At 38.0% G+C, this 22,249-nt stretch overlaps 4 protein-coding genes across 7 annotated transcripts; 3 read left to right on the top strand and 1 right to left on the bottom strand.

Annotated features, from left to right (window-relative positions):
* The first annotated feature begins 1,236 nt into the window (after window positions 1-1,236).
* LOC124407687 (venom carboxylesterase-6-like) lies at window positions 1,237-1,810 on the top strand. Its single transcript, XM_046884093.1, has 2 exons — window positions 1,237-1,541; window positions 1,628-1,810. The coding sequence occupies exons 1-2, from the start codon at window positions 1,306-1,308 to the stop codon at window positions 1,794-1,796; spliced, it is 405 nt and encodes a 134-aa protein (XP_046740049.1). The 5' UTR covers window positions 1,237-1,305; the 3' UTR covers window positions 1,797-1,810.
* A 1,423-nt stretch (window positions 1,811-3,233) lies between these two features.
* On the top strand, window positions 3,234-4,027 carry LOC124407703 (cytochrome c oxidase subunit NDUFA4). Its single transcript, XM_046884125.1, has 3 exons — window positions 3,234-3,416; window positions 3,498-3,644; window positions 3,721-4,027. Exons 1-3 carry the CDS (start codon window positions 3,363-3,365, stop codon window positions 3,775-3,777), a joined length of 258 nt encoding a protein of 85 aa, XP_046740081.1. The 5' UTR covers window positions 3,234-3,362; the 3' UTR covers window positions 3,778-4,027.
* Window positions 4,028-4,808: 781 nt separating this feature from the next.
* On the bottom strand, window positions 4,809-22,242 carry LOC124407657 (vacuolar protein sorting-associated protein 16 homolog). Of its 4 annotated transcripts, XM_046884045.1 has the most exons (18): window positions 22,238-22,242; window positions 19,791-19,792; window positions 9,748-9,816; window positions 9,487-9,673; window positions 9,013-9,141; window positions 8,781-8,925; window positions 8,403-8,530; window positions 7,449-7,624; window positions 6,993-7,365; window positions 6,776-6,903; window positions 6,545-6,689; window positions 6,307-6,441; window positions 6,052-6,213; window positions 5,799-5,948; window positions 5,457-5,704; window positions 5,234-5,330; window positions 5,067-5,170; window positions 4,809-4,968 (listed from the first exon to the last, which is right to left on the bottom strand). In XM_046884045.1, the coding sequence occupies exons 3-18, from the start codon at window positions 9,801-9,803 to the stop codon at window positions 4,836-4,838; spliced, it is 2,496 nt and encodes an 831-aa protein (XP_046740001.1). In that variant the 5' UTR covers window positions 9,804-9,816; window positions 19,791-19,792; window positions 22,238-22,242; the 3' UTR covers window positions 4,809-4,835. The 4 variants fall into 4 exon arrangements, with proteins under 4 accessions (XP_046740001.1, XP_046739991.1, XP_046739981.1 ...); XM_046884035.1 differs by lacking the exons at window positions 19,791-19,792; window positions 22,238-22,242 and adding an exon at window positions 11,583-11,634 and having other exon boundaries at window positions 9,748-9,952; XM_046884025.1 differs by lacking the exons at window positions 19,791-19,792; window positions 22,238-22,242 and adding an exon at window positions 10,075-10,164 and having other exon boundaries at window positions 9,748-9,952.
* On the top strand, window positions 12,026-22,078 carry LOC124407653 (protein artichoke). Its single transcript, XM_046884000.1, has 6 exons — window positions 12,026-12,147; window positions 16,041-16,672; window positions 16,769-16,942; window positions 18,138-18,256; window positions 18,469-18,615; window positions 18,699-22,078. The coding sequence occupies exons 1-6, from the start codon at window positions 12,143-12,145 to the stop codon at window positions 21,693-21,695; spliced, it is 4,074 nt and encodes a 1,357-aa protein (XP_046739956.1). The 5' UTR covers window positions 12,026-12,142; the 3' UTR covers window positions 21,696-22,078.
* Window positions 22,243-22,249: the final 7 nt, after the last annotated feature.

Genomic DNA, 22,249 nt, shown 5'->3' with positions numbered 1-22,249 from the left:
ATTCACACAAAACATATCAAAGCCGCAGAAAACAATATATCTTTCCAGAATAATAGATTGCAATGTAGTACTTACACGTGGAAATGAGTCACGTCAACGCCTACACATAGGAAACTGGGTGTTACAATTTCATTTCTTAGCTGGCAAATTGTAACTTCGGTTGCCTATCTGTAGGCGTCAAATATTCATGCTTCAACAGATAGACGGTACGTCCGAAATATTCGTTTAATTGTTGTTTAGAATAAATGTTTGTGAAAATAGGTAATTTTTGATAAAATCTGAAATTTCGTTCTGGTTTCCACAAAAGAAAACTTTATCTGATAAAAGTAATTTTTATTTAGTTAGTTACGTGGAAGAAATAAAAATTTAACAACTAGAACCCAACTCACCGTGAAAAATACAAAACCAAACTTTATAAGTAATAATTAAAGATCTTGGTTATTATTCAATGTATAGAATCAAAATTTATTTAAACGCGAACTCGATAAAAAAATGTTTGATGAACTGTGTTATCAGTAGATAGATTGTTATTACAACTAGATAGATTGTGAAAGTAATTATCATAAACAGCACTTATACTTTTGATAACAGCTATCATCGTTCACAGTTTATATTATTGCTGGTTACCGCTACGACTGGCCAAAATTTTCATTCCCAAGACACTTACTTGATAGGAATCATCATCGTAGTTAATTGCTCATCCATAATATTTAAACAGACAAGTATTAATTACTACATCGATCATCGATGACTTCGAGTGCATATTCAAACAATCAGTAACACTGTTTCAGACTAATGGTTTTGCTACTGAGCCGGGATCTCCATTCTACAATTTTAACTGTTATTCAACCAACGTGCGCTTAACAACGGTAACGGCAAGATCCATATCAATGTATCGGGATCAAAAGAAGTCAGGCTGAAATCTTTTTGTCTGATATCGTACTTTAAAATACGAATTTTAGTCATGCTTATAGAAACGATTGCTTCGCTTTCGTCTTGTAATGCAACCGCGTACCTATTGGAGGCACTTTTACTAAGTACGTCTCTTGTGATCTGTGGTATTAGTCAAATAATGTCGTAGCCCACACTTCTGCTCTTAAATCTTTCTATAACTTGAATGATCTAACTGTTGATAGAAAATTGGTAGGTACTGAAACGCTAACGTATATACAATGTTCAAGTTTATCAAATTGGTATTTTCTTTGTTTTGCTTTCAGCTATTGACAAACTTAATGCAACTCCTAACTGACGGTTTTTTTTACATATCCCGTGTACAAAGAACTTCAATCGCATCTAGCATCCAATATGCGGAATAATCCGGTGTACCTTTGCACGTTTGACTATAGGGGCACTTTCAGTTACAGCTATAAGTTTAGTGGAGGTAACACAGAGGATTGGGATGCACCACATGGTGACGAAATGATTTACCTTCTCCCTGGACCAAAGACAGATTTCGGGCCACCAGGCCATGAATACAGCCAAACTGACTTGAGAATGGTAGATACAATGGTAGAATTATGGACATCGTTTGCTACCAATGGGTGAATATCAAGTCACGAGCAGCTGAAGTAAACTGCACATCGGCTCGGCTTTTTTATTGGCTACATTTAACGATATATGTTTACAGAATTCCTGCTAGTGCAACTCTGAATGGCAGCGTAATTTGGGAACCATACTCATCTCTTGAAAATTATCTTCAAATTGTAAATGGACCTGATATCAGACTTGAGGCTAAAAAAGGTTTTCATACAAAGCGAATGCAGTTTTGGGAAAGGTTCTATTCTGCTACACTGTAAATGTAGCTTTTACAGCTGCTAATCTGAACCGTTCAACTTTATTTAACTCTAAATTCATCCGTTTCGCCCGTAAGATAACGCATTGAATTTGATGTCAAATTTCAACCAGTATCATGCGAGGTCAAAAAACATTCCAGAACATAAGCATTGCACTTTTCAAAGAGACTATAAAATGACAGAATCTTTCTTGGGAATGTCGGAGCAGTGGCCTCATCAGGCCCTCATGTAAGCTGCTTTCACAAACCTAATAAGAGTTTATCACATCTATACGTAGTGTATTTCAGTTTCAATCATTTCGATCCATCAGTAAAAAAAAACGGCGAGAAGCGGGAGAACGTAGATATCACGTGGTAACGAAAATTCCCGAACATTGCCGAAGCGGCGGCCATCTTGAAAATGGTTCGCTCGAAGGCACGAGCGCGTACGACGAGTAGAAGTCGGCCGAACTGTAACCAGTTCAAACGTGCGCGTCGCCGAGTGTTCTTCTCGCGTTTAATTATTTAACAATTTCCGGAATACTCAGTGAATATGATCAGTTTAGCCCTTGCGAATAGTATATTTATTCTGGAATGTATACATACATATATATGTACCAAAACTTTTTACTGAACGTTATTGAAGAAACTGCAGCTGATGACGCGATTTGTCCGAACCAACCAGTTCTTTACTCACATACTTGGAAATAGTGAACGACGCTGAGTGTAGTCTGAGCAACTCTTTTTAATTCATACCAGTAACCTATATTACATTCAAATTTTATCGTTACTTCGATAAGAAATTAATCAGCCTTATTATCCGTGTCATTGAAATGAGTGTTACTATAAAATAACTTGTTGCTGGTTACATAAAATCATGGCATAAAATGTATTACTGACAGTGAGCTACTCTTAACGTTTAGTGACAGTGCGAAAACATGTGTGAGGAACCAAATTCAACAATGTGTTCACTTCAGAAGAGCGAATTATTATCCTTCAGGTATTTGGCCAGTGTGGTAAGTAAATATAGTATCAGATATATTTCTCAATGGTCTGCTAGCTGACGTTAGAAAATAAGCTTCAAATTTGTAACGTTTGTAACTCTTTTCAACGCTTTAGAAGTCGATTTTTTCGAGAAATGTTTAAATTTGGTGTTAGTAATGATCATATGATTTTTTGGTCTCTATTGTAAATCACCTTATCGACGTTCTCCAATTTTAATCTTGAAAATTGAATTTATTGTTAGGTGAGAAAGGACCGAAAATTTCTTAAGGCTTTATAACTATACCAAAAAACAAGCATAGGCAGGTATGAAGCTCTCTTATAAGTTAGTCATAGGTTAGACAATGTCTAACTATATAGATAGACGACGTAAAAAATCTAGTACGCACAGTTCACGTAATAAATGTAAAACGCTTTCGAACGTAGATCGAAATACGTAGTTAATGGTATGACTGGCGACCCCCCCTCCTCCACTTCTGCAAGAGAAGTTGGCAAAACTAGCATACCCTTGGATTGAGTTACGGAAATACTGTGCTAAGTACGATTGTGCTCGGGTGTGAATTTTAACGCCAATAAATCTCTGTGCAAAATGGCTCCCAATATGCAAGGGTTGACAATTGCAAGTTTGAAGAAACATCCCGCCGTGAGTTAATACTCGACGTTCGAAATCAGCCGGATTTTATATCCCGTATAACCCTTTGCACGATTATTATATCTCCCACAGCTCATTCCCTTGTACGCGTTTACACTCCTTGGATGCGGTGGAGCGGTCTTCTACACCCTACGTTTAGCCATCCGCAGTCCCGAAGTCTCATGGTCCAAAACCAAGAACCCTGAGCCTTGGAACGAGTACGCTGACAAGCAGCACAAGGTATGCAGCAGAAGATTTAACTAGCCCAGCAGGCAGCAGCTGCAATTTATCTTATTTCTCATTTGTTTTTTTACAGTTTTATTCGCCTGTGGATACAAGCGGAAAAATCGAGTGCCCTGCACCGAAATACTGAGTGATAAAACTGTCGTAGATCGTTGTTAGAGTTCGAAGAATGAAATAAATAATGTTTACGTAATTCGACTGATCTCCAACGAAATCTAACCTAACCCTGTTATGCAAGATTCGACGTTTCTTTTCCTTCCGTGCGAATTTAGTCTTTAGACTTTTCAGATTACGGATTTGTCCGGTCATTTGTATTTAGACATATTATTTATGAGAATACAACCAACTTGTATAATGTATAAAGTTTAATATACTCCTTATAACTTAATACATACATAAATGTCTCGAATTTATCCATTACCCTGTAACGAAGTTATTAGATATCGGCAATTATCCTACAAGAGATTTCTTAGAGTTTTACCAACCAATTTTGAGTTGGGTAGTTTTAATTAGAGGTTAGATGCGTTCCTTGACTAGTTTTAATGTCGAATCTCAACTCGCTCGGTGTGATTCGACCTTCGACATTCTGGATCATAATTTTGAAAATTTTACTCCTCTCATACACAGCCTGCAAATTTGAACAAAAACGAAATCTTATTGAGAGATTTTTGTGCGCATCATTTGAACGGGGATACAAGAGTCGTTCTCGTTACGATAAAAAATTTAGTTTAATTCTTAAGACTCAAACGCTATGAAAAATGTATTTAAGTTGCTTATGAAATTGATTGATTCGTTCACGTGTGCCATATTTTTGATGAGATATTTTGACTAAAATCCCCGTTTTATGGTATTTATTTCTTCTCTTTCCAGTTAGTCATTGCTAATATGCTTCAAAATTATAGACAAAAGGTAACGCTGGTTACTCAGCGAAGCAGTTATGTAATTGAACTTACAACAGAACAGTCGAATGTTGGAGAGGAAATAGAAATGCATATATTGAAAAATATTGTTGATAAACATGACGAATTTATTGCTGATCGCAGTGGGAAGAGTTAATGGCCTTAAAGTAGCATGTGGCTATAAAATAATAGTTGTCGATTTTTATACTGCATAAAGAAATTGTGGCATCATGACACCTTTTTTATAATCGATACCATTTTTAATATCGATTACCATTTATTTTCCGTTTCAAAGACTGGCTTTCATGCCATTAATTTTTTCTGCTACTTGTTTATCTGCAGGCCCACATTGAGCCGCTACAAATTCCAAAGCTGATTGGTCCTTCTGTTCTAATGCTATCTGGGCCGCTTCCAAAAGCATGCTATATAGAACCAAAGAGGAGTTGTATTCGTAAATACAGGTATTATTTCGCACTTAGATAAATAATGATTATAACGAATAAATGAAAACGGTACTTACCCAACTTTGGCAAAGTATTTTACTTTCAACTCCTCTCTTACTCTGGGCAAATATTTTTTTGCCTCATCATTTTTTTTGTATTTCAAACATTCTTCTATGAACGGCTGTAAATGAGAATAAAGTTGGAAAATCGCATAAGAATTCGTACAGTTTTATGATAATCTCACCTCGTAACCAATAGGTGATTTTTTACTTTTCGAAAATTTTTCTAATTCCATCCATAGACCGTTTTCCGCTAGACATTGAATTCTCAACCACCAATATCTGCAAATAATCGAAAGAATGTTAATTGCATTATTGTTTTTTTGTTGGGAGACAAGTGACTTAACTAATTTTGATCTCTCTAAATGCAAGAAAAAAGTAATTTTGCCGCAAATGATCGATAATTACCTTCTGTCAGGTAATTTGTATTCGGAACGAAGTTTGTCTGCAAGTTTAATTTCATTTTGCAAAAGTAGAAGCTTGACAGTATCGTGTAAAGGTTTTCCCACTACTGACTGATGCAATGTATCTGCTAAGGACCTTTGATAACGTAACAGCTTTACTTGTTCCTCTGTGAGTGCTGCATTCGAGTCATTTCGAGCTAGTTTAAAGTTTTCGTGAGCAGACTGCAAGTACGTATCTCTTGACAAAGAATTCTGCAAAATAATACATAATTTCGTTATTTATTACAGTTTTGAACTTCAGTTTCTACGTCAGTTTGTAATTCGATTTCTTCTTACGATCACAAACCTTTTGCTGATAGCCCTCTCTGATAAACCATAATGCTTGAGAGTGAAAATCATCGTCCTGACTGTAAATATCACGTAATGTTTCTCTGTTGTGACCCTGACAATAGTTTATGTACAATGCCATCGCCAATGGAGAGCGCATGATGAACCTCTGAAGTTAAAATCAATAGGTCCATTATTAATTATCCAAAAATCAACGACAATTATTCTCAACTTTGTGTCCTGGATCTCAGAGTTTTTGTTATATATCTTACCTGGAAGTCAGCTAGCGGCATGTTCTCTCGTAAATGAAAAATTACTGTATAAACTAAATCTGTATTTCCGCTTTCTACCGCTTTGTAAAGAGCTGCACGTTCTTCGCCTAATCTCAGTAAGAGAGGTACTTGCAATTGCGCTCTAGGTTCATAGTCGATTAGCTACATCGTGTGGAAACAAACCTCAATTAATACTAGTATGTAAAGGATGAGACCACATCGACGCATTTTCTATCTAAAAATGAAATATCTCACTTTTATAGCTAACTGTTTTCTGCCACAATTTGCTGCCTCGATAGCTATCTCACTGTAGGAAACACCTGGAGCGTAACCCAATTTATCAGCTATATCTTCTGCAATCTGTTCCTTGTCAAGTTGCGTTTGTTTCACCTGATACAGATATTTTAACCAATGAATTCCTGAACCGCATAAGAACGTTAAGAACTCAGTACAAAAGAATAATCATCTTAGATTTGTTTTACGAATTATTCACCTTGTAGCATGCCCAGTGAGCTAATATTCTACTCTCCCCATCCACTTCCGGTAATTGAAGGTGACGAGCGATTTGTATACTCAGATAATAATGCCTCCTGGCAACCAGCCGATCGAGTAATACTAGACTAGAGAGAACCTGTAATCTGACTATGTCAAGGTCACATTATAATGTACATTATTTTTCGTGTGAGAACAAGATGAAACTCTACATCAGCTGCAAAAAGGATACTGTGTGTATGTCAATGGAATTCCTATGTTGTAGTGGCGAACAGCATTCAAAACCCTTAGCTGACGACACATAGTGACATAAGCATCAGGATTAGTATTTCTGCTGAATCCTTTACCGAATTTTGCAGCCTAAAAAGATAAGTTTCATGTTAAGAATGAATGTAATTAGTTTTCTTAAAAGTAAAACAATTTCAGATGAAACCAAAAGCCCTTATTACCCGCATAAGAAGCTTCTGTGTCTCAAAATCAAACTCATAGCTGGCCGCTTCGATACAATCTTGAATAGCTGTGTCTAGTTTTTCTTTGACAAGGTCAATATAGCTGTCGGCTTTGTGAGACCGTTTTTGAAACTGCTTAGAAGCCTCAAGTAAGTAAGACGCGGGATCGGTTGAATTTATGCGGAATATTTTTTGCACAACATTTGGAACCTTCTGTATCATTTCATGGGATGAACTTGACAGAACGCGAACGCCGTCAATTTCGGTAATAAGATGAACTGGTCCGTCGTATGTGTACATAATTGTTTCTCCTGTTCTTCCCACTACCATGAGGACACTGTTCCAACAACAAACTACTGCCTCTGTACCACACCTACAGAAATAATGAAAAATTCAACGAGTACATTTATTTCCAACTCTTTCTTTTAACCAAATGATTAATGAAGTTGTAAATACCAAGCGATGTCAGAAAGCGGATCGGTGATATTGGTGAAGCATTCGCAGTACTTTTTCTTCAGATCCACTGAGCCAAGGTACAGACAGCCAGTGTCCGAGTAGAGTGCAATGTGCTTATTATTTCCCGATACAGCCATCCTTATAACATTGTTGACTTTGTTAGTAAAATACGTACTCTGAAATAAAATATGCATCATTATTTCAACGTCATCAGAAACGCATGACTGGCCCTTTTCTCTTCAGATTTCTTGGTATTGATGTGCATTTGTGCGCTGAATATTTGTGGAAATTATGCTTCCCTTCCAAGTCACGTAGAAACCGCTTTGCCAATACATGTACAATTTTTATCTGAGCTAAGCGTTACGGTCAAATGCTGCCGACCAGAAGTAACTCTGACCGAATTGTTTGGACGGATCTGTTTCAACAGATATTCACAGCATACACGAATAATTAAGACTGAAAGATTTTACATTGTTTACAGGGTGGCCTTTCACCTGGCAAATCTAAAATACTGAAAATGTCAGGATATTTGAAAAGGATCATGGAAAACCTAGAATTGTCAAGCAATTTGAATCGTAGTCATGGGCAAAATAAAAATATCCGTTTTATATTCGAAGTTCTTGTATATCTTTGATATGACAAATTGATTCGTTTTTAAAAAAACCTAGAGTCAAAGAGAAAAATATGGAATTTTAATGAAAAGTAAGGGTAATACGATATCTGAATGAATTAGGGCACTTACTAACTAGAACAGGAAACATGTCATGGGAAAACTGCGTTTTGGATCCTGGTAAGCGTGGAAATACGTAGAATTTATCTTGCACAAATTAGTGGCCACCCTGGTTTCACACGACTTTTGTACACTTGAAAATTGCAACATAATAAAAATATATACGGGAGTTAATCTATGGAGTGAGATCAGCTGATTTCATAGATGCAAAGATATATACTCACAAAGGGAATCGGAGATGGTTTTTGGTACATATGTTGAATCTGATAAATCCCCTCTTGGTTAGCAGCGACTATATGGCTATCTCTTTCAGTCGGAACAATACACCAGCAATCAATTGGGCCCCCAGTTTCTACGAATAACACAACAGAATTAAGACATAGATTTGAATATCAACTTCTATAAAACTTCTATAAAACAAACTTGTACGATATATAATATTTCAATGAATATTTTAATTTGAAAGAATGTACGAAAAATGTAACAGTAGTTAAGTAATTGCTTCATCAATATCTATTTTCACATGAGTTGTCGGATAAGATATTCTCAATATTTTTTATCAAGATTTCACACATATTATAACAGAAGAAAAGCATACTAACTTGGAATTTCAGCAACCTGTCTAACCTTAGGCTCGGACACATTGTTAGCCAAGAAAATTCTATTTGTAGATGTTAGCACAGCGACTCCTGTGCCGTTTACAGTTGGAAAAAATTTGGCTGCGACAACTTTAGTTTCCTTGGCTTCCTGAAATGACAATGATGGTACAAAATAGTTCGTACGTGGCACAGTATTTATGAATACTAATATCGCTACCCATCAGCAATTACATACATTTCCCATGCCAAAAGCATGCTGATAGGTGCCGAACATGTCGTAGATTAAAACCATTCCATCGTCTTGCACACAGAGCAGTTCTTCTTGATGGGACCAGCCAAGCAAAACAAGTTGACCACTGTTCCACTGGAAAAAATGAAGTGAGTTGACCAAACAATCGATGAATATTGTATACAGGATTATATCGAATTAAGACGACGATAATTTATCTTTGGTGAAGTAGGATTAAAACAAAACCGCATCAATCTTACCGAGTTAACGAAGCACATTATGAATTAATTTATTTGCATTTGGTACGCATTCTTTACTCGTATTACAAACGAAGAAAAAATAGCTTGCAACAGATAATCAAAGGTTTCAGATTCAATTCCAGATGTAAAATTTTTTAGTTATTCTCACAGCTTTTCGTTGAATTAGGTGTATCACATAACGCAATGCAAAGTAAGAACTAATAACTGTTTTTTCACTTACTTGCAACGGTGCCATTAATTTCCCAGATGACGAGTAGATAGAAATGATTGGCTTGCTCGCGCCTTGTACCTTGACAAGTTTGTTCGGGTCTCGTGTGACTGCGATAGGACCGCCGTAAGGTGCAGCAGCGATAAAATTCTGATTACTCACTTCTTGGTGAAATGATACAGGGTACAATTCAAATTTCCTGAAATTAATATATGCTATCGAGTTATAAAGTATAAAATAGCGGAGTAAAATTAAGGAGTTAAACGAGCATACCTAAAGTACTTGTCCCTTCCGAGGGGAAACCAATCCGCAGTCAACATGACAGACATTTTGATATCGGTTCTTGATTTCCGCACGAATTAGGAATGCCTGTAGCTTTTTGTGAATAAGCTTCTTCAGTAATAACTTATACGAGTAATGACCGAAAGCGATAGATAAAGAATTGTTTGTCTGCTAATGTTCATTGCGACATTAGGTACTGAAAAACGGATCACAGTATAACCAAAATAGAATTTTACTTCTTTACAAATTGATCCATATCTATACTCTGGAATAAATAAATTTTTCAGTAACCCGATACGCGGTAATAACAGTCAATACATTTTACAACTAAAATTCTTATTAATCATCATTTGACAGCTCACTGACAGCAGATTAAACTAATTATAACCTCCCATTCAATGTTGGTGGGGGATGAGTATGCTAGGTAAAGAATACGAAGTAATAGCCGGTTAGTCTGTGTTCTGTAATACCGACGGAGAATTCATTCCCTTATATTGTAACTTTCGAATTTTATTTATCAGTAAGCGCGAACAATAAAACAAAGTCAAGGAAATCTCTGAATATAATAACCATTAAGTTAACCGATTGAAAGTCGTGCTAACTCTGTTAAATTTTGTAATTTTTGTTAAATTTCTTGGTTTTGCATCAATCCATAGTACAGCGCCACTTTCGATCGCCTCAACGAAAAGCGCAAGCGGACCAAATCTTCGCTTCGGAACGGCGCGCATGGAATTCAAATTCTCTCGTCGTAAAATATCGACTTTCAATTTATCACTCTGCATTTCCGCGATACGTAGAATCTTCGTCACTTTTATATTTGGAACTTCACTTTCAATCATTCACGACGATTCTGCTATTAACGTGGTGTAATACATATATTACGTCCGAAAGTCAAAGACCCTATATACACGTGTGTCAAGCTTAAGTTTACTGAAATCTTTCAATCAAAGACACTAAAAAGAAAAACGAGAATTTATAATTGAACAAAAGTTCGGCTTGCTCGTAATATTTTTTTAGCATCTGCTCTGCACCTCGTATGAAATATATTATTATTATTAAAATGATAATTCACTTTCAAAAGTGTACAGACAAGTCAAGGTTTTCTTAACGAACGTTGACGGTTTTCATCTCATTCGTCACCTCTTTTTTTAATTTTTCTCCTACACCTATATACACAAAAATAAGTGTGGAATGCTGGATTTCACGTTTTAACTTAATCTAGTCACTTGAGCAGGAGCAGGGTTTTTAGTGGCACGAAAACTAGGTTTTAACATAAAAACAATTCCAACAAACGCGTAATATGATTCAAACTCTATAGCGATCGTGTCTAGATTTCGACTCAACAGCAACAAGATCGGACGAAAGTATCGCATGTAAGTTCGTGAGAAATTTTTTGCTCTCAAATGAATTTTCAGATCTCGGTATACATAACCCAAGGCAAATTAACTGACTGAGACCCAGTTATTTTGACCTGTGTTATATACCGCAGGACGAATCTGTGCATTCCTATATTTGGACGAAGATATAGAAATACCGGTTACCGGTCATGTATGCGTTGTTGAGCTTATAAATTTATACGGCAAAAACCAATACGAAAGCACCGAGAACTCAAAATAGGGGGGAAAAAAAATCCGGCGGATCAAGAAACCGTTCGAAGGACAATTTCTCCAGGTTATCAATACCGATCAATGGAGAGGCCTAGTACCTGCAGGAACCTGCACCGCGAGTATCGCGAGGACATTGTTATACACGGTGAAAGGCAATCGCAGGCTCACAAGTTTCCCACTTGCCAGCTCAAGACTTGACTCAAGTACGGCGGATAATACTTGGTTGGTTAGTTTCGCGTCCCGTTCTCTCGCGTTCTCACCGATCCTCCTCCTCCTCCTCCTCCTCCATCTCCCTGTACCGTAATCTCCGCGAGCAGCCTTCCTTCGATACCAGATTCCCCGTTACGAGGAGGCAACATCGTGAAAGAGGCGAGGAGAGGAGAGAGATAGACCGAAAAACACTCTTCTACAATCCAACCGATCACTCTCCCGGTGGTCAATCGTCGCTGCAGCCAGCCTCCGCCCTCGATCATCGTCATCGTTATCGTCATTCGTTTTAATTTTCGCTGCCGATCGTTCTCGCCTGCATAAAACCATCGCGAAAATCGGCTTACCGGTTCTTCGGCAAATAACAAGTGCGGCGACTTTGCAGTGTTTACTTCGTGAGATCAATCTCTGTGCATTGTTCGGATGAAAAAGTTTCCGCCGATCTCGGAGCTGAAGACTGGACCAAGTGGGCCGAGAGTCTAAGTTGGATTCCTTTATTCGGACGAATGCTGTGGAGATCAACGATTGACCTCGAAACCTTCTGAGATTAGTTTGTCTCGGCTTCAACAGCCATGGCGTGAGTATACTTGTGTACGTCTGTGATCGTTAGGCACACGTGTACATTAACCATTTCATTTGCTTTTTGAATATTCATTGATTCTGAAAAGGCGGCGACCTGTTTTCGATCACTGCAGAAGGTATTCGTGTACCCCGGTGTTCGTACTCATCTTTCAATATTTGTTCTCAGTATTAAGGCCATCCATTTATCACGTTATATACGGAAATACAAAATTTCCTCAGTTTCGGTGACACTTTCTTTCATTTTTGATTACACAAGGATTTCACTGACCCTCGAATAACAAATAATATATTATAATATTATACCAACCGCAGATTGAGTGCGGGAATCGTGTTTTTAGGTCGATCAATTTCGTAACTGACCCATCAACAAATTCAAAATGCGTCTTCCATGGCCATGGGCCTTTTTCCGAAGTAGGTCTACGATGTTATAAACTGATTAACAGTCTTATTGGAATGACTACAACCTATCTTTTTTGTCATATAAAGAATAGTTGACTGAATACTTGTTTCATTCTATTACGTACTATATTTATACTAAAGACTTGTATGTTTTTTTAACCAGAAACAGATCTGAACAATTACACGAATCACATAACAGAGTCATTTTGCAATGCTGAATAAAACAAGACATACTATTATCTCTATCTTGAATTTCATGTAAAAACAATTGTTTCCGAACACTTGGAGTTTGCGCTCGTAATTATTGTAACAATGTGCGATTTTACGTTCATTATACATAAACGTGAACAAGCTGGCTCGTTTTTATATACCGTCATAATTATTTTTGTACGCAGACCAGAAATGAGCTGAATTTTTTCCTCATGCGTCACACCTTGAGACCAGGTATACAGCGATGTCCAAGCTCTGAGAAATATCTTCATTTCTGAAATTTGTATAAACCTGAACGACAAAATAAATTGTCAGTATTTTGCCACAACGTGACAATCGTAACAGTGCAGAAACTCGGCTCTGTGTATGATTCATCGATCATTTTAACTTTTACATCGAGATGACGATAAAGAATAACGCAGGTATTTTGCAGTGACCGCGTGTTGCGTCTATCTCGTCACTGGTAAAAGGTCATTGGGTTTTGCCCAAGAGCCCAGCGAGTATCGCAGGCCTCACAGATATGGAGAGAATTAAAATTCCTCAGTGTCTTCAAGTGCGTGTACATGGTTTCTGATTCTTAATGCCTGCAGCGGTCGCGGTCAGGTGTGAAAGAATTTCAACCCACGGAGCTTTTTTTTTACAACTATATATTACACACAGAGTATAAACAATCATACAAAATGCGGCAACGACAACAATAAGTGATAAAAAGACACCAAGATTCTTGGTTTAAAGATGTTTCGTAACGTTCGTTTGTTCTCACGCAGAAATAATCTGTATCATCGTCGAACTTTCACAGTGACATGAAAGATTATTTTTCATTCAAAGGATTGCATGTATACAAAACAATGTGGCATAGTATAGGTGTAAGTACGGAATAAAGACGTTTCAATTATGCACAGCACTCACAAATGGAAAGCGGTGAAAATTTTAATGCGTGACACGCCTGTAATATTCCGGATAACCCTTTTTTGTGTATTCTCTTTTTCTTTACTTTTCACTTTCCTCTAGTATTTTTTAAACTAGCACTTGTAGAAACAGTCTGGAGAATTATAATTGTAATAGAATTTAATGAAATCGGATACGATATTTTTCTAAATAATTAATATGGGAATGGGATGTCATAGGAAAGCAAATCTGCAAATTTTTGTAACTCCTTCGTTTTATCACCTTCTCATAGAATTCAATTTCCATCGAGGCTGCAATAAATATTGCATGTAACGCGAGCAATGCAACCGATAATCATGAGGGTTTTGAGTTTCTTTTTCAAAAGTCTTTTACTACAACAGATTGAAATATTGTTATATACCTAAGGACGCACGTGGTTTCGCTGAGAGAATCTGTGTAACACACCTGATGCGAGTCGAGATCGAGGCGCGTAACATTAAGACGTGAACTTTCACGCAGGCCATTTCGCGTAACTAAGATAACTGCCGCTGGTAAACGACCATGTTACAATATTAAATAATTGTTAATTACTCGTACCAAAGATGCGTGTAATTGTCCATAACTAGTTGAATACGCGACAGCATTGACAAGGAGAAAGTAAAATAACTGATAAAATAATCTGTAATCTCGATGAATCGCGTAACTCGGAAAAAAAAAAAATTATTAACGAATAAAAATTATGCGTCTATATTATATGCATTTATGTAACAGCGTGAAAATTAAACGATGTACTTAAAAGCTTGCAAATTTTGCACGAATCATTCTGGATACCTTATTTAGGCTTCCGTGATACGATTATTGCATAAGAGAGACTTGCCGATTAATCGATGATTTAGAATCGTGATAAAATTTGTATACAAGGCTCGTATAGTTTCATCATCTCTTTTCTTTCATGAAAATCAGTATTACTAACTACTTACGCTTTACCTGAGTTATTCAGTGCCTCTGTGAACGCGTGGATTAGCAGCTGCACTACGAGTTAAGCAATTAAGGAAAAAGATTTCTAAATTATTGTTAGTCCCGATGAGCATGTTTCACGCTTTGCATTCACGCCACGTACACTGTGCACGCGTCTACATTTATATATGTATATATTAGGCGTATAACTGATCATTGCTTCGACCTTACACGCACTTTTATTCGTCTCTTTTTCGCAATATACGTAATGAACGTCCGCTAATTAATTCAAGAAACATACTGCTTCGTTTTACATTTTAAACAGTTTTATTTGTGCCAATTATTATTCAAGGGAACCGATGCGACTTGACTCTCTTTTATAGTAGGCCATACGACTGAATGTTCGGGCTCTGATTACGGAACTTATTGCAGTTCATCGCGGTCATTGGTAATTCATGATAGTTACAGCAGAATGGCTGGATTCCTGTAAAATTCAATGTCAAACGTTACACAATTTTTAACAAAATTTTTTACTAGGAATAAAAAATATTTCGACAAAAATTTTCTCAACTGATTTATCGCTGAAATAAAGTGCGATTATTTTTTACCCGATCTACACGATAATAATAATACGCAACGGCCGTTGTATTTAAATTGAATTGTGGCGTAAGATGCGTAAAAATCAAGACATAAATTATGCTAAATAGTAATAATAATAGTAAGGTCATTTTATTTTTAACCTCTTGCTTCGTGTTAATATTGTTCCGAAATTGTTACACCGGAAAAACAGCGTATGGATCAAATCAGCACCTATATATAACGTATACATTATATATACATAGGTATGAATGGTATTATACCTTCTTTAGAAAGGCAGGATGCTGAACCTGGTGTTTATGCTGTGGTATTCAGTTCATTTCCTCGATAGTCTATGCGATATGAATGTACGCACACACGGTTTATTGTACGATAGTTTCTCGTATATCATTTTACTCGTTGTGCGTACTTACGGACGTCAATGTCCCCTTGACATTAACAGTAATCATACATATTCATGTTCCTCTATATATGCCAGAATTATAGTTCCGATATCTAGTAGTGGTTTCTCTTTCTACAGTTTAGATTCCGGATCAATTAAACATTTGTGAAACTTATAGGATCTGTTCTCATAGCTCTACGCAATCGTATCTACAGACAATTAGTTTTTTTATCATTTCAAAGTGTGCGAAGGATAAGAATTTTCATTGATCTTTATAACACAAATGCTAAAATTTTTAATAACGAAAAGAACTTTACAAAGTATTTTTTGACTGATGAGAATCCATCTAAATTTTATTTTTCACTAAAAAATATCCTCAGCTGTCTGAAATACGCTCTTACAAAATCGTACTTACCTCTTGCAAATGCTCAATCTTGTCTTTTCGCTATTTACAGGCACCGGGCGACGCGGAGTGAATCGCTGATCGTAATCGCGGTTTTCTTGCAAATTTTGTCACCTATCTACACTCAGGAATGGCGGCCTTGCGTGGAATTAAAAAGAGACCTTTCGGTGCCTTGCAAATGTTCCTGGTCGCCGACTCACCAGCGGGCGATTACGATGAATTGCGACGGTGTGATATTCACCCGGGACGTGATCGAGGGGTTGAAACAACAGCCTGTAGTATCGTTTAGCCAAAAAACCGTCGGTTACAAAACTCTGCCAGAGGATCTTCTAAGCGTTGGATTGCCGGTGGAAAAATTGGACTTGTCCAAAAATTCGATAACCAAACTTATGGACCGGCTTTTGCAGTCTCAAAGCCGTCTCCAGGAGCTTAGGTTGGCCGGGAATTTACTCGGAGACAATTTGAACCCGATATTTTCGAGCAACGAGTTTCACGAAATGAGGGAACTCAGAGTTCTCGATCTTGGTCAAAACGGGCTGCGCAGCATCGAGGAGGGCATTTTTAAGGGATGCTGGAAACTCGAAGAGCTCTACTTGGATGGAAATAATTTGACTTCTGTGCCTGCCGCTTCGCTGAAAGGACCGGAAGCCATCAAACTACTGTCTCTGTCTCGCAATAACATCGGTAAATTAATTGACGCTCAAGAAAACTAATTGGCTAATTAGCAACGTCAGCCTTTTCGAAGATATACATCAATTATTTAATTCTTTTTGCATCCAGGATCCGTGATGCGTGACACCTTCATTGGCATCAGCAAATCTCTAGAAGTGTTGAACCTCAGTTGGAACAGCATTTCGCATATGGATGACGAAGCTTTTGTTGCTCTAGAAAATCTCGTTTCTCTCAACGTTTCCCACAACGATTTAACGCGTTTCAACAGCGACGTTTTCAAAGGTAATAGTAACAGTATTTCACGGGTCATAATGCATGGTTATTATTATGATAATATACAATGATTCTTGAATTTCTGCTTAAATTTAGGTGTTTAGAAAGTTTCGGAACGTGTTTTGTATATTATTCGTAAAATAATCAGGACTCTAATGACAAGTGTAACTCGCTCTGCCGCAAAATTAATCCGCGTCCTAAATTCGCATGTATACCAACAACTATACATATTATTCAAACCTTGGAGTAGAACGTAAAGAATTACCAAACGCTGGAGCGAAATCTGTTGCCAATTAAACCGTTGCATAATTAGGCTGCAATTATTTTTTCAATGTACCACTTGAATCATAGCTTCAGAATCATTTATACATATATATATATATATATGTATGTATGTATGTATATGTATATTTGTTTCATGAAAAGAAGACTACTTTAATTACTTTGATGCGCTGAAGCAGCTTCATTGCTGCAATATTATTATAAATCAATTGTCGAGTTCAGAAACATTTTGGCCAAGTTCCCAAATTGAGTAACCATGTTTAAAGCCTAATTTGAGCAAATTTTAACTACACCCTTACGCGAAATATCGTGGAAATAAATTTTCTTTTCACACCGTAGAAATGTGAAAATACGTGGCTATGAATAGGCTCTTCGACAGAGTAGAAAAATGGGCTAAAAACTTGTCAGTGACGATGTCCTTTACTGTTTGGGAGAAAACTCTATGAAACCTGTTATGTAGCGCATGCCCCGCCCGAAGTGTGCCTACGTTGAATCAAGGAAAATGATTACCTACATAGGTTGAATGAAAATAGTGCGATGACTCGGTTACGATGACCTCGATGAGAATAGTTAACCCTGAGAGTTTTCTTCCCCATTGTATAGTATAGTTTATATCGTCGTAGTTTCAAGTGCAGATTATTGTACTATACCAGATTGTGGTTTACCTGACCTCACCCAAGCATCCGCGAGGAATTCTCACCGTTACAGTAGAAGATTTTCCCACGTTTATTTTCACAATTGTATATATTCATCATTACACTTGACTTACATCGTTGTGATGAACCGTTGTATACCTATTGGAGTGGTAGACTTGGTCTCATTGTCTCACATTTGCATTTCTTTAAATTACAGTTCAGTTATTATATCGTAAGCAGTATCTGTTGAAAGAATTATTTCTCTACGTGATGAATAACGCTTTCAGGAGCCTCCAATTTGGCACAGCTTGACCTGTCCATAAATTACTTCAAGGAATTTCCGACCGTTGCTTTGAGGCATTTGTATGCGTTGACTTTCCTAAACCTGTCCAACAATTTGATCAGTGTAAGTTTTTTGCTTTAATGTATATAACTCATTTACTTTAGTGTATTATGTATAATACTTTGATTGTAATGTGTTTCGTAATAGATCGTGTTGCAAACGTTAGATTTTTGATATAAAACGTTTTACCATAGTTCAAAAATACACCTGAACACATTATACATGGTATTAATAACAAGGAAGAGGCATTTAATCAAATTCAATACGATTTTCAGGAAATTGAACAAACACATTTATCTGGATTAACGGAGCTAGAAGTTCTGGATCTGAGCAGGAACAACATAGCTCGTCTAGGAGTGAACGCATTCTCAAGTCTTTCTAGTCTCATTCGTCTTGATTTGAGCCTAAATGCACTGCGCACGGTAACCAGCCACTCAATCATATAGAAAGCAGTGTCAAACGATTATTTCTAAATTCACCAAAATCAACACTGACTTATTTTCAGATCGAAGAATCCGCGTTCGAGGGCTTGACAAATCTGAAGTGGATATCCCTGCAGGATAACAATATCCTGCTGGTACCTGGATCGGCATTGTCTCGGCTTCCTGCTCTCACACATCTGCATATCGAGTACAATCGAATAGCAGCCCTTTCGATCGATCTTCTGCGTACATCATCTGCGACCCTTCGGACATTGGGATTGTCCCGTAATTTAGTTCGAGAAATACCCGCTCGCTTGTTTGAAAATTTTGAAGTTTTAAATAGTATCGAACTGAACGGTAACGTGATATCATCTCTGTCTCCGAATACGTTTATCGGGATAGAAGACAGCTTGGAGAACCTGGATCTCTCTAATAACCGTTTAACGGTAATTGGAGAACTTCCTTTAACGAATTTGGTTTCCTTGAACCTGGCTGGAAATTTACTGAAACGCGTTTCCGCGGAAACTTTTACTATAATGACAAACTTACGGTATTTGAATTTAAGCAGTAATCCGCTTTACGGTGGATTTCCACCAATTTTTCCGCCCATGCTAAGAACACTTGACATTTCTTATACCGGGCTCAAAGTTTTACCTTCGATTCTGTTCCTCAATTTGGAATCACTTGAGAAGGTTTCGCTGACCGGTAATTATTTGCAAGAAATTGGAGAAGGTACCTTCCAATATCTTTACAATCTTTCATCGATCGATCTCTCGTTCAATGCTATTGAGAGCATTCAAAAAGGTGCTTTTGTCAGTTTGATTAATTTGTACGAGCTAAATCTACGGGGGAATAAATTAGTCTCATTTGGCGGCGAGTTTTTTAACACGGGAACTGGTCTGGAAGTATTGAATTTATCCGATAATCTACTCAGCTACCTGTCCCCCACGGCATTCGTTATCCATCCAAGACTGAGAGAAATCGATCTCTCAAACAATCGTTTCACTTACTTCCCTAGTGATTTTATCAAGCCGTTGCAATTCTTAGAAGATGTCGACCTATCCAACAATATGTTGATCGGCATAAACGAGTTCGCGTTCTCTCAAGTGGCCCGGCTCAAGACGTTGGATTTATCGGGTAATAAATTAGAGTCCGTAGACGAGCTAGCTTTCCACAACTCAACGCAGCTCCAAACTATACGTTTGGCAAACAACAATTTGGAACTGCTCAGCGAACGAACCATGGAAGGCATACTTCGATTAAAATACCTCGATCTTTCAAACAACAAGCTTACTTCCTTGCCTGAAACGATGTTCGACTCATCAAGACTTCGAGCTTTGGAGAACATAAATTTATCCGGAAATAAATTTGTTCAAATACCGGTTAAAGCGTTGCAGAAACAGTCTCAGTCACTCTACAGTTTGAACATGGCCAACAACAAATTGGTAGAAGTATTCAATCAAGACACCGTCAGCAATGTCAAGGAGCTGGACTTGTCGGGGAATCCATTGAGCGAAAATGCTGTACGCGGAATTCTAGGAGAGGCAAAGATACTGCGATTGCTCAATCTCGCGAATACGGGGATCAGAGCCATAGCAAGGTTGGAAACACCGTTCTTACGACACTTGAATGTATCGGGAAACAACATAAGCGACATTGGACCAGTCGCTCTGGAGCGCACTACCATGCTGGAGAGCCTGGACATATCTAGAAATAATATAACAGACTTCACAAACTTGATTGAAACTTTCAAAACTCTTTCAGTGCTCCGCACCTTGGACATTTCGCATAACGCAATCAAGGCTGTAAACGAGAGTAGTTTTGGCGGTCTTAACGCCCTTCAGGAATTGAAAATGGTCGATCTACCAGACTGCAACAGGATCGAAAGGAACGCCTTCAAGACACTGGGAAAGCTCAAGTCTTTGCACGCCTACGATTATCCGCGACTTGGATACTTCGACGTTCAAGGTATCCTGAAGTACATGAACGGCATCGAAGTTGTGGATATTGAAATCAAGGACTCCACAGTCGGCAACGAGCAGCTGTCCATTAGATCTCACCCCCGTTTACGTTCGCTAACTTTGCGAGGAGAGAGGCTGCGAAATGTCCTCTCGAGTTCCCTGGTAGGAGTCAGGAACCCCGAATTAACCATTGGGCTGAAGGGTACATCGATTGACACGATTCCAAACGCGTTGTTCTTCCCAGTACCCCGGTCCACGAAGGTCATCTTGGACGTAGCCGGGAGCCGATTCTCCAGGTTGCCACAGCAGTTTATCGCCGCTTTGGAAGACAGGAGTGACACCATCGTTCTTAAGGGCCTGGATTCGAACCCCATAAAATGCGACTGCGAGGCGATACCGCTTTGGCGTTGGCTGACGATGTCGAAGCATAAGACAGGCGGTCCAGCAATAAAATGCGCGAGCCCTGAGCACGTGGCTGGAAGGTACATCACGGATCTGAAGGAAAATCATCTGAGCTGTGACAGTACATCATCCACGAAATTTGACTCGACCGATCCCACGGCGGCTATGCGATCCACGACATCCGAACCGGAAATAATTTGGACCGCGGCTCCAACGACGCAGGATAATAATAAGAAGTATCACAACGGCGACGCGACGTCGCCAACTGGCAGCAATGCCACAACCACCGACGACACTTTGGTCATCGGTATTGTTGGAGGAGTTTTTGCGATCGTTGCAATCGTGGTCATACTCATATGCATTTGCCGGTTGAGATGGAGCAATCAGGTAAACGAGGCTCGCATGGCAGCTATGGCTTCCAGCATTCACGAAGCCTCGGTTATCAGGCCGGGCAGCACTTACTCGGGAAAAGCTAATCAAGACCTTTACATGGGGTCGTATAACGGTTCTGTGCTGGGTCACGGTAACAACATGTCCGGGATATCAGGATCCCCCGTTCACACTCCTTTACCTATGATGCCCATGGTACAACCGATGCACATGCTGCAGCCGATGCACAGGCCAATGTCGCAACCGATTTATGGCTACTACGAAAATCCTAATCTACCGGTTTACATGACTTACTCGTCTGATCGTGAGAACAAATTTGACAGATAATCGAACGTGATATGCTGTACCAAAGCCTCCCTTTTTTGCCCAGCAGTTTTCAACGTTGAAACATGATTTTTTTCTTCTTCCTTTTCTTTCTCAGCGTTGAGCAAAAAAATGTACCGGTTACGCTATAAATACGTCATGTTACCAAAAATTCATATCTTCTTTTTTCAAATTAGGTACTCTTCTAACACTGCCAAGCTTTCAGTACCATTTCGTGCTCAAAAAATTTATATACATGTATGAAAGCAAGCGTGCTATTCTGTTGGCAACATTAAAATGGTAATAAGATTTTCACGGGTTCATGGCATCATGTTCATTTAACCATAATTTCTGAAAGCAACTTTAATAACAAAAATTAAATAACAGTATAGTATAAATGATCTTTATCCGTGCTGTATAATATTACACAAAATGTATGTAAAACTTATGCTATTCAATTCTTTTCGTATGACATGATTAGAATTGGAACTATCATTTAGAATAAAATCAATGCTAGATACTAGTGTATTTTCTACAACCACATGGTATTTTGACATGTTGGATACGAATTTTAATTA

This window comes from Diprion similis, chromosome 1 (genome assembly GCF_021155765.1).
Source record: "Diprion similis isolate iyDipSimi1 chromosome 1, iyDipSimi1.1, whole genome shotgun sequence".
Lineage (NCBI taxonomy): Eukaryota > Metazoa > Arthropoda > Insecta > Hymenoptera > Diprionidae > Diprion > Diprion similis.
This window is presented reverse-complemented; position numbering and strand designations above follow the sequence as displayed.

Coding starts and splice junctions, on each gene's coding strand:
- LOC124407703 (XM_046884125.1), top strand. CDS start 3,363: ATGGCTCCCAATATGCAAGGGTTGACAATTGCAAGTTTGAAGAAACAT. Junction 3,417..3,497: donor GTTTGAAGAAACATCCCGCC/GTGAGTTAATAC, acceptor TATCTCCCACAG/CTCATTCCCTTGTACGCGTT. Junction 3,645..3,720: donor ACGCTGACAAGCAGCACAAG/GTATGCAGCAGA, acceptor GTTTTTTTACAG/TTTTATTCGCCTGTGGATAC.
- LOC124407687 (XM_046884093.1), top strand. CDS start 1,306: ATGCGGAATAATCCGGTGTACCTTTGCACGTTTGACTATAGGGGCACT. Junction 1,542..1,627: donor ACATCGTTTGCTACCAATGG/GTGAATATCAAG, acceptor ATATGTTTACAG/AATTCCTGCTAGTGCAACTC.
- LOC124407653 (XM_046884000.1), top strand. Junction 18,257..18,468: donor TGTCCAACAATTTGATCAGT/GTAAGTTTTTTG, acceptor TACGATTTTCAG/GAAATTGAACAAACACATTT. Junction 18,616..18,698: donor GCCTAAATGCACTGCGCACG/GTAACCAGCCAC, acceptor ACTTATTTTCAG/ATCGAAGAATCCGCGTTCGA.
- LOC124407657 (XM_046884045.1), bottom strand. CDS start 9,803: ATGTCTGTCATGTTGACTGCGGATTGGTTTCCCCTCGGAAGGGACAAG. Junction 6,690..6,775: donor ATTCCATTGACATACACACA/GTATCCTTTTTG, acceptor TGACATAGTCAG/ATTACAGGTTCTCTCTAGTC. Junction 5,949..6,051: donor TGCCGCTAGCTGACTTCCAG/GTAAGATATATA, acceptor TTTTAACTTCAG/AGGTTCATCATGCGCTCTCC.